Genomic DNA, 18,649 nt, shown 5'->3' with positions numbered 1-18,649 from the left:
ATATAAACACAACATGTAAAGTGTTGGTCCCATGTTTCATGAGCTGAAATAAAAGATCCCAGAAATGTTCCATACACACAAAAAGCTTATTTCTCTAAAATGTTGTGCACAAATGTGTTTAAATCCCTGTTAGTGAGCATTTCTCCTTTGCCAAGATAATCCATCCACCTGACAGGTGTGGCATATCAATTAGCTGACTAAACCATATGATCATTACACAGGTGCACCTTGTGCTGGGATAATAAATGGCCACTCTAAAATGTGCAGTTTTGTCACACAACCCAATGCGACAGATGTCTCAAGTTGAGGGAGCGTGCAATTGGCATGCTGACTGCAGGAATGTCCACCAGAGCTGTTGCCAGAGAATTGAATGTTCATTTCTCTACCATAAGCTGCCTCCAACGTCGTTTTGGAGAATTTGGCAGTATGTCCAACCACAGACCACGTGTATGGCGTCGTGTGGGCGAGCGGTTTGCTGATGTCAACGTTGTGAACAGAGTGCCCCACAGTGGCGGTGGGGTTATGGTATGGGCAGGCATAAGCTACGGACAACGAACACAATTGCATTTTATCGATGGCAGTTTAAATGCACAGAGATACTATGATGAGATCCTGAGGCCCATTGTCGTGCCATTCATCCGCCGCCATCACCTCATGATTCAGCATGATAATGCACGGTCCCATGTCGCAAGGATCTGTACACAATTCCTGGAAGCTGAAAATGTCACAGATCTTCCATGGCCTGCATACTCATCAGACATGTCACCCATTTAGCATGTTTGGGATGCTCTGGATCGACGTGTATGACAGCGTGTTCCAGTTCCCGCCAATATCCAGCAACTTTGCACAGCCATTGAAAAGGAGTGGGACAACATTCAACAGGACACAATCAACAGCCTGATCAACTCCATGCGAAGGAGATGTGTCGCGCTGCATGAGGCAAATGGTGTCACACCAGATACTGACTGGTTTTCTGATCCACCCCACTGCCTTACTTTTAAGGTATCGGTGTCCAACAGATGCATATCTGTATTCCCAGTCATGTGAAATCCATAGACTAGGGCCTAATGAATTTATTTAAATTGACTTATTTCCTTATATGAACTGTAACTCAGTAAAATCTTTGAAATTGTTGCATGTTGCGTTTATATTTTTGTTCAGTATACAGTGAGGGAAAAAAGGTGTTTGATCCCCTGCTGATTTTGTACGTTTGCCCACTGACAAAGACATGATCAGTCTATAATTTTAATGGTAGGTTTATTTGAACAGTGAGAGACAGAATAACAACAAAAAAATCTAGAAAAACGCATGTCAAAAATTTTATAAATTGATTTGCATTTTAATGAGGGAAATAAGGTATGTTACCTGTATAAAAGACACCTGTCCACAGAAGCAATCAATCAATCAGATTCCAAACTCTCCACCATGGCCAAGACCAAAGAGCTCTCCAAGGATGTCAGGGACAAGACTGTAGACTTACACAAGGCTGGAATGGGCTACAAGACCATCGCCAAGCAGCTTGGTGAGAAGGTGACAACAGTTGGTGCGATTATTCGCAAATGGAAGAAACACAAAATAACTGTCAATCTCCCTCGGCCTGGGGCTCCATGCAAGATCTCACCTCGTGGATTTGCAATGATCATGAGAACAGTGAGGAATCAGCCCAGAACTACACGGGAGGATCTTGTCAATGATCTCAAGGCAGCTGGGACCATAGTCACCAAGAAAACAATTGGTAACACACTACGCCGTGAAGGACTGAAATCCTGCAGTGCCCGCAAGGTCCCCCTGCTCAAGAAAGCACATATACATGCCCGTCTGAAGTTTGCCAATGAACATCTGAATGATTCAGAGGAGAACTGGGTGAAAGTGTTGTGGTCAGATGAGACCAAAATCAAACTCTTTGGCATCAACTCAACTCGCCGTGTTTGGAGGAGGAGGAATGCTACCTATGACCCCAAGAACACCATCCCCACCGTCAAACATGGAGGTGGAAACATTATGCTTTGGGGGTGTTTTTCTGCTAAGGGGACAGGACAACTTCACCGCGTCAAAGGGACGATGGATGGGGCCATGTACCCTCAAATCCTGGGTGAGAACATCCTGGTGGGTATTCCAGCAAGACAATGACCCAAAACACACGGCCAAGGCAACAAAGGAGTAGCTCAAGAAGAAGCACATTAAGGTCCTGGAGTGGCCTAGCCAGTCTCCAGACCTTAATCCCATAGAAAATCTGTGGAGGGAGCTGAAGGTTCGAGTTGCCAAACGCCAGCCTCAACCTTAATGAAGATCTGCAAAGAGGAGTGGAACAAAATCCCTCCTGAGATGTGTGCAAACCTGGTGGCCAACTACAAGAAACGTCTGACCTCTGTGATTGCCAACAAGGGTTTTGCCACCAAGTACTAAGTCATGTTTTGCAGAGGGGTCAAATACTTATTTCCCTCATTAAAATGCAAATCAATTTATAACATTTTTGACATGCGTTTTTCTGGATTTTTTGTTGTTGTTATTCTGTCTCTCACTGTTCAAATAAACCTACCATTAAAATTATAGACTGATCATGTCTTTGTCAGTGGGCAATCGTAAAAAACCAGCAGGGGATTCCTCACTGTATACTGAACAAAAATATAAACGCAACATGCAACAATTTCAAAGATTTTACTGAGTTACAGTTCATATAAGGAAATAAGTCAATTTAAATAAATTCATTAGGCCCTAGTCTATGGATTTCACATGACTGGGAATACAAATATGCATCTGTTGGACACATATACCTTAAAAGTAAGGCAGGGGGGTGGATCAGAAAACCAGTCAGTATCTGGTGTCACACATGGTAGGTTTATTTGAACAGTGAGAGACAGAATAACAACAAAAAAATCCAGAAAAACGCATTTCAAAAATGTTATAAATTGATTTGCATTTTAATGAGGGAAATAAGTATTTGACCCCTCTGCAAAACATGACTTAGTACTTGGTGGCAAAACCCTTGTTGGCAATCACAGAGGTCAGACGTTTCTTGTAGTTGGCCACCAGGTTTGCACACATCTCAGGAGGGATTTTGTTCCACTCCTCTTTGCAGATCTTTATTAAGGTTGAGGCTGACGTTTGGCAACTCGAACCTTCAGCTCCCTCCACAGATTTTCTATGGGATTAAGGTCTGGAGACTGGCTAGGCCACTCCAGGACCTTAATGTGCTTCTTCTTGAGCTACTCCTTTGTTGCCTTGGCCGTGTGTTTTGGGTCATTGTCATGCTGGAATACCCATCCACGACCCATTTTCAATGCCCTGGCTGAGGGAAGGATGTTCTCACCCAGGATTTGAGGGTACATGGCCCCATCCATCGTCCCTTTGATGCGGTGAAGTTGTCCTGTCCCCTTAGCAGAAAAACACCCCCAAAGCATAATGTTTCCACCTCCATGTTTGACGGTGGGGATGGTGTTCTTGGGGTCATAGGCAGCATTCCTCCTCCTCCAAACACGGCGAGTTGAGTTGATGCCAAAGAGTTAGATTTTGGTCTCATCTGACCACAACACTTTCACCCAGTTCTCCTCTGAATCATTCAGATGTTCATTGGCAAACTTCAGACGGGCCTGTATATGTGCTTTCTTGAGCAGGGGGACCTTGCGGGCGCTGCAGGATTTCAGTCCTTCACGGCGTAGTGTGTTACCAATTGTTTTCTTGGTGACTATGGTCCCAGCTGCCTTGAGATCATTGACAAGATCCTCCCGTGTAGTTCTGGGCCGATTCCTCACTGTTCTCATGATCATTGCAAATCCACGAGGTGAGATCTTGCATGGAGCCCCAGGCCGAGGGAGATTGACAGTTATTTTGTGTTTCTTCCATTTGCGAATAATCGCACCAACTGTTGTCACCTTCTCACCAAGCTGCTTGGCGATGGTCTTGTAGCCCATTCCAGCCTTGTGTAAGTCTACAGTCTTGTCCCTGACATCCTTGGAGAGCTCTTTGGTCTTGGCCATGGTGGAGAGTTTGGAATCTGATTGATTGCTTCTGTGGACAGGTGTCTTTTATACAGATAACATACCTTATTTCCCTCATTAAAATGCAAATCAATTTATAACATTTTTGACATGCGTTTTTCTGGATTTTTTTGTTGTTATTCTGTCTCTCACTGTTCAAATAAACCTACCATTAAAATTATAGACTGATCATTTCTTTGTCAGTGGGCAAACGTACAAAATCAGCAGGGGATCAAATACATTTTTCCCCTCACTGTACATTATGTTTGTGATCGCTGTGACATTTCCAATGGAAATAAATTATATGTCAGGCTCTGGTACTGTACCATCTTGATTACTGTCTGGTAATATGGTCAAGTGCAGCAAAGAAAGACCTGGCTCAAAACAGAGCAGCATCCTTGCCCTTAACTGCACATACAGAACTAGCATCAACAACATGTATGCCAGTCTTTCCTGGTTGAGGGTTGACGAGAGATTAACTGCTTCTCTTCTAGTTGTTATGAGATATATTACTGTGCTGAAAATTCCAGATTGTCTACATAAGCAAATAACATTCAGCTCAGACACCCATACATACCCCACAAGACATGTCACCAGGGATCTCTTCACAGTCCCCAAGTCCAAAACTAATTCAAGGCAATGCACAGTATTATACAGAGCCATGATGGCATGGAACTCCTTACATCTCCAATTACTCAAGCAAACAGCTTAGTTACCTTTTAAAAACTGATTCAAAAAAAAAAATAAACTCTAAATTAAGCATATAGGAGGACCTGTTTCTTTGTTAACCGCTGAACACAGAATAGCCGCATGTGTGCACTCCCTCAAATCGTTTGGAGAAAATATCCTTTCTATTTTATTCAGCTACACTACCGTTCAAAAGTTTGGGGTCACTTAGAAATGTCCTTGTTTTCGAAAGAAAAACTATTTTTTTGTCCATTAAAATAACATCAAATTGATCAGAAATACAGTGTAGACATTGTTAATGTTGTAAATGGCTATTGTAGCTGGAAACGGCTGATTTTTTATAGAATATCTACATAGGCGAACAGAGGCCCATTATCAGCAACCATCAGTCCTGTGTTCCAATGGCACGTTGTGTTTGCTAATCCAAGTTTATCATTTCAAAAGGCTAATTGATCATTAGAAAACCCTTTTTCAATTATGTTAGCACAGCTGAAAACTGTTGTGCTGATTAAAGAAGCAATAAAACTGGCCTTCTTGAGACTAGTTGAGTATCCGGAGCATCAGCAATTGTGGGTTCGATTACAGGCTCAAAATGGCCAGAAACAAATAACTTTCTTCTGAAACTCATCAGTCTATTCTTGTTCTGAGAAATGAAGGCTATTCCATGCGAGAAATTGCCAAGAAACTGAAGATCTTGTACGCTGTGTCCTACTCCCTTCACAGAACAGCGCAAACTGGCTCTAACCAGAATAGAAAGAGGAGTGGGAGGCCCCGGTGCACAACTGAGCAAGAGGACAAATACATTAGAGTGTCTAGTTTGAGAAACAGATGCCTCACAGGTCCTCAAATGGCAGCTTCATTAAATAGTACCCGCAAAACACCAGTCTCAACGCCAACAGTGAAGAGGTGACTCCGGGATGCTGACCTTCTAGGCAGAGTTGAAAAGAAAAAGCCATATCTCACACTGGCCAATAAAAAGAAAAGATTAAGATGGGCAAATGAACACAGACACTGGACAGAGGAAGATTGGAAAAAAGTGTTATGGACAGACGAATCAAAGTTTGAGGTGTTCGGATCACAAAGATGCTGGAGGAGTGCTTGATGCCATCTGTCAAGCATGGTGGAGGCAATGTGATGTCTGGGGGTGCTTTGGTGGTGGTAAATTGGGAGATTTATACAGGTTAAAGGGGATCTTAAAGAAGGAAGGTTATCACTCAATTTTGCAACGCCATGCCATACCCTGTGGACGGCGCTTGATTGGAGCCAATTTCCTCCTACAACAGGACAATGACCCAAAGCACAGCTCCAAACTATGCAATAACTATTTAGAGAAGAAGCAGTCGGCTGGTATTCTGTCTATAATGTAGTGGCCAGCACAGTCACCGGATCTCAACCCTATTGAGCTGTTGTGGGAGCAGCTTGACTGTATGGTACATAAGAAGTGCCCATCAAGCCAATTCAACTTGTGGGAGGTGCTTCAGGAAGCATGGAGTGAAATCTCTTCAGATTACCTCAACAAAATGACAACTAGAATGCCAAAGGTCTGCAAGGCTGTAATTGCTGCAAATGAAGGATAGTTTGACGAAAGCAAAGTTTGAAGGACACAATTATTATTTCAATTAAAAACCATTATTTCTAACCTTGTCAATGACTACATTCCCTATTCATTTTGCTACATTTCCTATTCAAACTTTTGGAAAACAAGGACATTTCTAAGTGACCCCAAACTTTTGAACGGTAGTGTACAGTCGTGGTCAAAGGTTTTGAGAATGACACAAGTAATTCTCAAAAGTTTGCTGCTTCAGTGTTATGATATATTTTTGTCAGATGTTACTATGGTATACTGAAGTATAATTACAAGCATTCCATAAGTGTCAAAGGCTTTTATTGACAATTATATTAAGTTTATGCAAAGAGTCAATATTTGCAGTGTTGACCCTTCTTTTTCAAGACCTCTGCAATCCGCCCTGGCATGCTGTCAATTAACTTCTGGGCCACATCCTGACTGATGGCAGCCCATTCTTGCATAATCAATGCTTGGAGTTTGTCAGAATTTGTGGGGTTTTGTTTGTCTACCTGCCTCTTGAGGATCGACCACAAGTTCTCAATGGGATTAAGGTCTGGGGAGATTCCTGGCCATGGACCCAAAATGTCTATGTTTTGTTCCCCGAGACACTTAGTTATCACTTTTGCCTTATGGCAAGGTGCTCCATCATGCTGGAAAAGGCATTGGTCGTCATCAAACTGTTCTTGGATGGTTGGGAGAAGTTGCTCTCGGAGGATGTGTTGGTACCATTCTTTATTTATTGCTGTGTTCTTAGGCAAAATTGTGAGTGAGCCCACTCCCTTGGCTGAGAAGCAACCCCACACATGAATGGTCTCAGGATGCTTTACTGTTGACATGACACAGGACTGATGGTAGCGCTCACCTCCAGACAAGGTGTTTTCCGGATGCCCCAAACAATCGTAAAGGGGATTCATCAGAGAAAATGACTTTACCCCAGTCCTCAGCAGTCCGATCCTTGTTCCTTTTGCAGAATATCAGTCTGTCCCTGATGTTTTTCCTAGAGAGAAGTGGCTTCTTTGCTGCCCTTCTTGACACCAGGCCATCCTCCAAAAGTCTTCGCCTCACTGTTCGTGCAGATGCACTCACGTCTGCCTGCTGCCATTCCTGAGCAGGCTCTGCACTGGTGGTGCCCCGATCCCGCAGCTGAATCAACTTTAGGAGACGTCCTGGCGCTTGCTGGACTTTCTTGGGCGCCCTGATGCCTTCTTCACAACAATTGAACCTCTCTCCTTGAAGTTCTTGATTATCCAATAAATGGTTGATTTAGGTGCAATCTTACTAGCAGCAATATCCTTGCCTGTGAAGTCCTTTTTGTGCAAAGCAATGATGACGGCACGTGTTTCCTTGCAGGTAACCATGGTTAACAGAGGAAGAACAATGATTTCAAGCACCACCCTCCTTTTAAAGCTTCCAGTCTGTTATTCTAACTCAATAAGCATGACAGAGTGATCTCCAGCCTTGTCCTCGTCAACACTCTCACCTGTGTTAACGAGAGAATCACTGACATGATGGCAGCTGGTCCTTTTGTGGCAGGGCTGAAATGCAGTGGAAATGTTTTTTTGGGATTAAGTTAATTTTCATGGCAAAGAGGGACTTTGCAATTAATTGCAATTCATCTGATCACTCTTCATGACATTCTGGAGTATATGCAAATTGCCATCATCAAAACTGAGGCAGCAGACTTTGTGAAAATTAGCATTTGTGTCATTCTCAAAACTTTTGACCACGACTGTATATATAAGACTATTACAGCAGACTAAAAACAGTTGCATGCATTTGTGAATTGCGGTTTATTTATTGTTCAGGCTAATTATTCAAAGCTCCCTTTGTTAATTAATTTTAAAACTAAAATGCTTGATTGCATTTCAAAGCATGTGATGGCATGAACGAATGAATGATTGATTGATACAGTAGCCTATATATTGAAATCTAGGCCTAAGTAAGTTACGGTATTAAGACTAAACAGGACGCGCTCTTAGGCCTACAGCTCGATGGCGGTTATACAAGGCTGCTATACTAAGCCTACTAATGATAACGACATTACTTATTATTATAATGATGATCATAATAATAATTGTAATAATAACAATAATAAGGAGATCAAGAAAAAGGAGGGTATAGGAGCGAGAGCTGCATGTATATTACAATATGTGTGACAAACAGGTGCTGTTAGATTACAATATAATTTTTCCGTCTGTTTGGAACAATGTAAACAACACTAAATATATTATAAGCAATACCAGTCTGTTCTAACGGAAAAAAAAGTGTAAAGCCTTTATTACACATAGCAAAGATTAAAAACAGCTGAATCTGTGAAATTGCTTTATCCAACATTTTGCCGTCGCATGAGGCTTCGTGCTCACGGAATCAGTAGGCTATTAAACAAACACTCAAACAGACAACAGATATATATATATATATGGATGATTTATAAAGTCAGGCACATTTAACAGTTAGGCTATTGATTATAGACCTAATTAAGTTGGGGTTTGTGCTCTCCTCCATTTTCTTAGACAATTAGACTAAGGCAAGGGCTGTTTCCTCGTCTCTGCTGCTGCTGCCTCCGCCGCATTGTTCTCAATCCCAATATGCTGGTTAATTTTGCTATTATGCACACAGCAACATAGGGAAAGGCGCCAATTCTACGGTGAAATTCTTAGTGTTGCACAATTATTTTTACATAATATAACCATATTCAATTTCAGTATCACATCTTAGAGTGATGGACTGTGCCATGCCCGTGACCTCCACAATGGATTAGTCCAATGAGACAGGCGCGAATCAGACAGGTGTCTTGTGCACCATGAAAAAAATACACAAATTGTGACTGCTTGACTAAAGAAATCTCGGTCAACCAACAGCCTATCGACCAAACAATCGACCAGTCAACTAAGTCAGCCCTCGTTGGTATCATTTTTGTTGTTGTATTGTTTGTATATCGTTGTATTTTACATTTCTGTGACTGTCCTTGTCTATCAGTGTATCAGTGTTTTGTTATTGTCATGTTTTGTGTTTCTCGTGGACACTAGGAAGAGTAGCTGCTGCTTCTGCAAAAGCTAACTGGGATCCAAATAGACAAATAAAATAAAATGTAAAATAGCGGTGATTGGGGCGAGCAAGTGCTGTAACACGGCAGGCCTCAACAAAGGCCGCTAATTACATGCCAACCATGTGTCGTTGCGCTAAGGAGACGATTGTTCTTGGGCTTTGCAGCGGATTTTCATTTACATAAATACATATTAGAGGAGGAGCCGTGCTGAAGGGAGCATTGTGACAGTGTGCCAATAAGAGTCCTGCTTGCTGAAGGAAAAAACAGCCCTGAAAGCCTGCTGTTTTATTCACAATGTCCTGACCGCCGCCGCATCACTCTGACTTTTAATATTGGCAGAGTTATTATTTCTAGGAACATGAACTTATAAAAGAACCTCACCCTGTTTTAAACGCTGTGAAACATATGAGTCTCTGGTTGAGGAGGACAGTGACGGAGATAGAACTAAGGGAAAGGCCTCTATTGTACTCTAACGTTACATGCAATTCACACAGTCCATTCAAGGCTGCGGCCAAATTGAATTGACTCACAGCTTTGATTGAAACGGAATGGCAAGTTGGCGAAGAACAACGGACCATTGTTTTACATGTAGACGTCTGATTTGATCTATGACCTCCATTTCTGTGATGTCAGCTATGTGGACCTGATACAGATGTATATCTAGAGAGACTTACAGCTTCCAAACTTCAGAGGACAGGCGTGTGTATCCATGGGAAAATCCTCCAAGTGCATGGGACACTCAGCGTGGATGGTCAGCCTGGTCAGAGAGGGAGAAAAACAACAAAGACATGTTAGTGGCAGGCCTTAAACACTCCATGACACCTGTCACATGGCAGCAACACATTCTGTACGTTAACGCTTTATGTGTTGAGGCATCCTTTTAAATTTGCCAGATCCTGTTCAGTATCATTCTAAAGGGCAAAGCAGTGGCTCGTCCACTTCAATAACTTTTACTGCACACCATTCTTAGTCTCTCATCCTGTCACGCAGAGCTTCAATAGAAACATGAATGCCAGGGCCTTAGTCATTGTCCTCTGTATCTGAATACAATGAGCATACACCACGTCTCCTTCGGGCCACCCAAGGTAGCCCTGCCCCCAATGGCAGGGGAATAGGAGCGGCAGGTGGCCTAGAGGTTAGAGCGTTGGGCCAGTGACCTGAAGGTCGCGAGTTTGAATCCCCGAGCCGACAAGGGGAAAAATCTGTTGAGGTGCCCTTGAGCAAGGCACTTAACCCTAATTGCCCAATAGTTGCCTCTCAGGGGGAGTTGGGATTTGCAAAAAACACAATCCCAATTCACACGTGTGAAACAGGAAAAATATAAGCACCCACTTAATTAATTAATATTATGGTTTGCCAGATATAATCTGCAGTTCTGAGACTTACCTGACATTTGAGTTTTGTTGAAAGGAGAGTGGAGGGGAGGGGGATGATGTGAGTGAGGGGAACAGTCTGTATTGCGTCTGGCCGTCAATGTGCCTGTTGAGGACTACTAAAGTATGTCTTGGTTGCCAGTGATTTGTCAGTTTTCCCATCAGCAGAGCTCAATGCTCCTATTCCCTCCCTCCACTACTAAGGCCAGAGCCAGCCAAACTGCTCTGCAGACCTGTGGAGCAGCCAGACAGTCAGCTAGTCCCCTGAGCTATGTGATCTCCTGCAGCCTCCTCATCCAGTTGATTAGATATTGACCTGCTGATCCTCGGCACATCACCTACTCCACTCCTGAGGGAGGGAGCTCTGCAAATCATGCAGCAGTGATGGGAGGAGACTGGCATCTGCCTGGGAGATCACATCTCACAACACACATCACATCACACAACAACAGAACCAGTACTGTACGATTCTCCATACCACGAGCCAGAACAACTTCAATGTACCTTGGTGTCTGGAACTCCATTGGAAGAATGCGACCATTCTTCCACGAGAAATTCCATCATTTGGTGTTTTGTTGATGGAAAACGCTTTCTCAGGCGCTGCTCCAGAATCTCCCATGTGTTCAATTGGGTTGAGATCTGGTGATATGGCTTACATTGTTTTAATGCTCATCAAACCATTCAGTGAACACTCGTGCCCTGTGGATGGGGGCATTGTCACCCTATGGTGGCATAGCCATGGTAGCCAAAATAAGGGCCTGCCCAGCATTTTTATACATGACCCTAAGCATGATGGGATGTTAATTGCTTAATTAACTCAGGAACCACACCTGTGTGGAAGCACCTGCTTTCAATATACTTTGTATCCCTGATTTACTCAAGTGTTTCCATTATTTTGGCAGTTACCTTCAGTATATCTGGAATTTAGATATTCTTGTTTTGTACTCTAATTTGTTTTTGGAATACATTTACATTTAAGTCATTTAGCAGACGCTCTTATCCAGAGCGACTTACAGTTAGTGAATACCTATTTTTTTTATATATACTGGCCCCCCGTAGGAATCGAACCCACAACCCTGGCTTTGCAAACGCCATGCTCTATCAACTGAGCTACATCCCTGCCGGCCATTCCCTCCCCTACCCTGGACGACGCTGGGCCAATTGTGCGCCGCCCATGAGTCTCCCGGTCACGGCCGGCTGCGACAGAGCCTGGATTCGAACCAGGATCTCTAGTGGCACAGTTAGCACTGCGATGCAGTGCCTTAGACCACTGCGCCACTCAGGAGTACAATATATAGCAATGCATTCTGGGAAATAGTAACCCTGAGAATAACAACAACATATCTTTTCACCACCTCCATTATGCAATAGATCAACTCAGCACAGCTCCAATGTATTCCCCACCATTGTTAAAACCATAAAACCCATTGATTTCTATTTTGTGTCCTCGTCACTTTCACTAAAATGCAGCGGTTCAATCTTTCAATTAACCCTGTGACCAAAGAAACTCAGAGCATGCATGGTAAGACATCTTGTTGATTAAATACACCTTTACACTAGAGTCTAGTTGAATACTGCTGTGATTTTGAGCAATGGCCCTTACCCCCAGCCATCAAGATGTCGGCAATATTTCACAAAGTCTACACAGTACCACCACTCCTAAGTGTTCAATGAGATAAAGCATTTTACCTCCTGGGTAATCTTCAACCATAATGGTTATAATGTTCTTGGCCTTGCAAATTAACTGCACTTGGAGGAAGGAGAACACTTTACTGCTGACATTAATTAATGGCCTTCCTGTGTGTGTGTGCGTGTGTGTGTGTGTGTGTGTGTGTGTGTGTGTGTGTGTGTGTGTGTATGTATGTATGTGTGTGCCTGTCGGCCCAGAGAACCACAGCAAAAACGGCCTCACGGGGCCAACCCTTCCTTCTCCGGTTGCCGCCTCCACCTCCCGAAAAACAGCTGCATCGATCGCAGTGCCATCGCCAGAGCCTGTAGTACCATGTCTCTGTTGGAGCTCCAGGGGGGCCTTGGAGGGAGCTGTGTGTTCCATTCCACCCACCCACCCCAACCCCCCTTTATTTTAAAGTTCTCCTCCATACCTCACCAGCTCCTGAAAACTTCTCCCATTATACACTGTAATCTGTCCGGTGGAGTAGATGAGTCTGTATTGATGGAACTCTATTGCATTTCTAGCTAGTGGTTTGGCTGATTCACAGCTTCTGGAGGACTTTCAGATTCTGCCTGTCAGCCTGTCAATCTATCACTTCCACTCTCTTTGTAATAATAAGCTTTCACCTTGACATATACACCTCACAGACAACAAATGGTCACGTCACATGCTGACACTGGACCTTTGTCTGGCGCTGAGAGACATACACCTCCACCTCTTCCTCCTCTGTGCGATGAGTGAGAAATCTACTGTCAGGTCCAGGGCAGATCGTTCATCACACTTATCACCATATCTGGGGACTCTGGATCATGATCAATGAGTCTCCCTCTCCTGGTTGGGAATCCCTGGTGAGAACATACGCTACTCTAATGATGACACCTCCTCCTAAATTGGGGGAGAACCGTACCCCACCTACTCCACCTCCCCCTAAGGAAGACACCCCTGGGAGAGGAGGAGGAGGAAGAGGGGGGTTGACAAGAGAGAGGTGGAGTATAAATGAGCTGTAAAGTTTTATGGAAGGCTGTCATCTGTCAAGGTGACATTCAACAAGTCAAATGCAGTAGAATGGAGAATTGACCTTTTCTCAAGGTCAATATATCCTAAATATCCTGCCCGGGAGTATACATCACTAGAGTGTAATTTCTGCTGAAGCCATTACATTTCTACTGTTCTACTCTTGGCTTTAAAGCCGCAGACAAGGCTCACAATATTACTATCCAGTCAAGGTTTTTTTTTACCACAGTGCTATTCTTTGGGTTCTGATGCCTGGTGCTTAGGTTGTGTCTAGGTCACAAGCTCTCACAGTTATAACAACGCACGGCAATTAGCTCAAGAGAAAATCTCTGTCATTTACCGTTATCAACAATGACTTGCAGAAACGCTCTGAATCGCACAGTACTACTCTCATACCACACAATGAATGTACTGCTACATTAGGCTAAATCATATTATGGAATATGTATATTGAAATAGAGAGGTAGCTGTAAAGCATTATGGTGGTAACTATGGTGGTAATTAACACAGAATCCAGTCTCAGGGTAGGGTAGGGTAGGTAGGCCTAATGGCCGGCTAGCTCAAACGTCTCCTATGCATTGTGTTAGTGTGCGTCAGGGCCTGGTTGCCTAGAAACCTGAGATAGGGCTGTATTTTTAGTCCACTTGAGCAACAGAATTGTCCTTTACTATTGTGCTTCATTCAAAATGTAAATGCTCTGCTCTCTCTGCCATGATTACCCCTCTGTATTGGAGACCAGAGGAAGAATACAATAAGACTTTATTAATCCTTTAAAAATTCTCAGGAGATGTTATTGCAGTTCATGCCCTTGAACATGTTGGACACTGAAGAACATAGAAAACACATTTTGTACAGTTATACAACCAGATGTCTAAAAGAGGAAACCATTGGCCAGTGGTATAACAAGGTCATGCTGACGTGACTAGCAGGGACATGAAGCCCTGAATGAACAGAATCTATTCCGTAACTAGCTTAGTGGTTAAGAGCGTTGTGCCAGTAACCGAAAGGTCGCTGGTTCTAATCCCCGAGCCGACTAGGTGAAATATCTGTCGATGTGCCCTTGAGCAAGGCACTTAACCCTAATTGCTCCTGTAAGTCGCTCTGGATAAGAGCGTCTGCTAAATGACTAAAATGTAAATGTAATGAACTGCAAGTGTTCACATCAGCCCCCTTCACAAAAGACTACTTCTGAACAGGAGCAAAAGGCCAGAGCAAAAGGCCACCCAAAACAGCTCCCTGTATCAGTGTTTCGAAAAAAGATTCAAACCAGAGATGACTTCAGATTCACAGTATCTGTTGAACTACAGTAGAGTTTCTGGATGGCATTAAGACTAAGCTTTACAAGTATCATTGGCTCAGCAGGTACGTTTCCTCACACAAATCACACAGTGAGGTTAAAAAGATGACATTGAGAGCAGAGAAAACATCCCAGCCTCCCTCTTACAGGATATAACTCTCCAGTTAATACTTACAAGATGGTGCCGACAGACATGGTCGCCATGTTTCTAGCTCCTAGTCAACTTTGTAGTAATTATTTTTTGATGTTGTTATTTCTTACATTATTTGCTCAGAACGTTTCTTGCATTATTACCTACAGCGAAAATAACTTTTAGATATTAGATTCGCGGTCACTCACCAGTATTTCGACCAGAAATGCGACTTTCCTGAATTGGATCCTTTGTTTGAACTCACGAGGCAATTCCATTAATCCCGGGGGCTGCTCCAAGACGCCGTCACCGGAGAAGAGGAATAAGGTCTTGGCTCCTAGTCAGACTCAGGAGGCGTACATACCATCCACCGCTTCAGAGTATATTACTCGCTAACACTCAGTCCCTTGACAATAAAGTAGACAAGCCAGGGCGAGGATCTCCTTCCAGAGAGACATCAGGGACTGTAACATACATTGTTTTACGGAATCTTGGCTCTCTGGATATACTGTCCCCATCCATTCAGTCAGTGGGGTTCTCAGTCCTTCGCGCAGATAGGAACTCTCCGGGAAAAAGAAAGGTGGAGGTGTATGTTTCATAATAAACTACTCATGGTGTGATTGTGGTAACGTACAGGAACTCAAGTCCTTTTGTTCTCCCGATCTGGAATATCTCACCATCAAATGCCGACCGCATTACCTCCCTATAATTATTTTGGGGGTCATCGTCACGGCCGTGTATATCCTCCTCAAGCCGACGGAGGAACTACACAGGACTTTGTGCAAACTGGAAACCGCATATCCTGAGGCTGCATTTATTGTAGCTGGGGACTTTAATAAAGGAAATCTGAGGAAAACACTACCGAAATTCTATCAACACATCTCCTGTGCTACTCGCGCATCGAGAACTCTGGACCATTTCTACTCCCCCTTCCGGGACAGCTACAAGGCCCTTCCCCGCCCTCCCTTCAGCAAATCAGGTCACACCTCCATTTTGCTCCTACCCTCCTATAGGCAGAGACTTAAACAGGAAGTACACGTGGTAAGGACTTTTCAACATTGGTCTGACCAATCAGAATCTATGCTTCAAGATTGTTTTGATCACTCAGACTGGAAATGTTCCGGGTTGGCTCTGAGAATAATATTGACGTATACGCTGACTCTGTGACGGAGTTCATCAGGAAGTGCATAGAGGATGTTGTTCCCACTGTGACGATTAGAACTTATCCAAACTAAAAACTGTGGATAGATGGGCGCATTCGCGCAAAACTGAAAGCGCGAACTGCCACATTTAACCTCAGCAAAGTGACTGGGAACATGGATGTTTACAAACAGACCAGCTATGCCCTCTGTAAGGCAATCAAACAGACAAAACGACAGTATAGGGACAAAGTTGAGTCGCAATTCAACAGCTCAGACACGAGACGTATGTGGCAGGGACTCCAGACAATCACGGATTATAAAAGGAAAGCCAGCCACGTCACGGACACCATCGCCTCGCTCTCAGGCTAGCTAAACACCTTTTTCGCACACTTCGACGAAAACACAGAGCTGCCGACGCGGGACACCACAGCTCACAAGGACTGTGATCTCTCGTTCTCCGTGGCCGAAGTGAGTAAGACATTTAACCCTCGCAAGGCTGCCGGCCCAGACAGCATCCCAAGCCATGTCCTCAGAGCATGTGCAGACCACCTGGCTGGAGTGTTTACGGACATAATCAATCTCTTCCTATCCCAGTCTGTTGTCCCCACTTGCTTTAAGATGTCCACCATTTCTCCTGTACCCAAGAAAGCGAAGGTAACTGAACAAAATAACTATCGCCCGTAGCACTCACTTCTGTCATCATGAAGTGCTTTGAGAGGCTAGTTAAGGATCATATCACCTCCACCTTACCCAACACCCTAGACCCACTACAATTTGCATACCACCCCAACAGATCCACGGATGACACAATTGCCATCGCTCTGCCCTGTCCCATCTGGACAAGAGGTATACCTTAAGAATGCTGTTCATCGACTACAGCTCAGCCTTCAACACCATAGTGCCCTCCAAGCTCATCACTAAGCTCTGGGCCCTGGATCTGAACCCCGCCCTGTGCAACTGGGTCCTGGACTTCCTGACGGGCCAATCCCAGGTGGCAAAGGTAGGCAACAACGCCTCAACACGGGGGCCCCACAAGGGTGCATGCAAATTTTTTTACATTTTAGTCATTTAGCAGACGCTCTTATCCAGAGCGACTTACAGTTAGTGAGTGCATACATTTTCCATACTGGCCCCCCGTGTGAATCGAACCCACAACCCTGGCTTTGCAAGCGCCATGCTCTACCAACTGAGCTACAGGAGACCTTAAGGTAGACTTCCACATCTCCAACTCAATCATCAAGTTTCCTGACGACACAAAACAGTGGTAGGCCTGATTACCAACAACGATGAGACAGCCTACAGAGAGGAGGTGAGGGCCCTGTCGGAGTGGTGCCAGGAAAAATAACTTCTCCTTCAACATTAACAAAATGAAGGAGCTGATTGTGGACTTCAGGAGGCAGCAGAGAGAGCACACCTAGGGCTTTTATGGTGACCGTATTACCGCCACACTGGCGACCGCAGTCAAATTCCACGTGACCGTTTAGTCATGCTAACTAGGCTTTTCCAAAACTGCGCTCTGATGCCGCTGATGGTCATTAGTAGCCTACCAAACTTTCTAACGTCCAGTCGCTAATGGCCTGGTACTCAGAGCTCTATAGTCCCTCTAATCACTCTGACATCAATGCAAATGCATTCAAAAATCAAATTAAACACTTCATGAGAGCTTATGCGCTCATGTTGTGCAACATTTCTATAGGCTATGCAATTGCGTGAGTTTTGATGGCCTCTATTAAAAAGAGGAGGATCCCATCAGCTTTCTATAGGCTAGGCCTACTATATTTATTTCTCAACTTTTCTAATAGTAAGCACATTGCTTCACTTTACAACAGGTGTATAGCCTACTCGGCTGGCATGAAAATGAGCTGCGGGAAAAGTATCCTCCATTCACTATCTAAGTGCATACGTGACATGTATTATTTTCCCCTGCCCCTGTCCCGACAGATGCATGATAATGGACCATTCTAAATCAAAACTATTTTCATACATATATTATTTAGTATATGTAAAGACAAGATTAAATTGAGAATAGTCTGATGTGTGACAATATTATCACGTGCAGTGTAAGGCAATATTATCACGTGCAGTCTAAGGCAAGAAACAGCGCATGCCTTTTTTCCCCAACTTTTTCAAATCATAGTCGCACACATCATGTAGCCTACCCTATAGGCCTATTTGTTTTGATAAAGTTCGTATCAAAACTAAAGTGGCCAAATAACTCCAAACATAGCCTATACTGTGGGGAGAACAAGTATTTGATACACTGCCGATTTTACAGGTTTTCCTACTTACAAAGCATGTAGAGGTCTGTAATTTTTATCATAGGTAGTACACTTCAACTGTGAGAGACGGAATCTAAAACAAAAATCCAGAAAATCACATTGTATGATTTTTAAGTAATTAATTTGCATTTTATTGCATGACATAAGTATTTGATCACCTACCAACCAGTAAGAATTCCGGCTCTCACAGACCTGTTAGTTTTTCTTTAAGAAGCCCTCCTGTTCTCCACTCATTACATGTATTAACTGCACCTGTTTGAACTCGTTATCTGTATAAAAGACACCTGTCCACACACTCAATCAAACAGACTCCAACCTCTCCACAATGGCCAAGACCAGAGAGCTGTGTAAGGGCATAAGGGATAACATTGTAGACCTGCACAAGGCTGGGATGGGCTACAGGACAATAGGCAAGCAGCTTGGTGAGAAGGCAACAACTGTTGGCACATTTATTAGAAAATG

At 43.7% G+C, this 18,649-nt stretch overlaps 1 protein-coding gene across 1 annotated transcript in view; it reads right to left on the bottom strand.

Moving 5' to 3' along the window:
- The window catches only part of LOC121580224 (gamma-aminobutyric acid receptor subunit alpha-3-like), a 138,143-nt gene that overhangs the window by 32,926 nt on the left and 86,568 nt on the right, over nt 1-18,649 (bottom strand). The window contains exon 6 of the mRNA XM_045224586.1: nt 9,955-10,037. Coding sequence (XP_045080521.1) covers nt 9,955-10,037 — 83 coding nt within the window. The remainder of the gene's footprint in view (nt 1-9,954; nt 10,038-18,649) is intronic.

This window comes from Coregonus clupeaformis, chromosome 13, assembly GCF_020615455.1.
Source record: "Coregonus clupeaformis isolate EN_2021a chromosome 13, ASM2061545v1, whole genome shotgun sequence".
Classification (NCBI taxonomy): domain Eukaryota; kingdom Metazoa; phylum Chordata; class Actinopteri; order Salmoniformes; family Salmonidae; genus Coregonus; species Coregonus clupeaformis.
The sequence above is the reverse complement of the archived record's forward strand: the minus strand, read 5'-3'. Positions and strand labels throughout refer to the sequence as shown.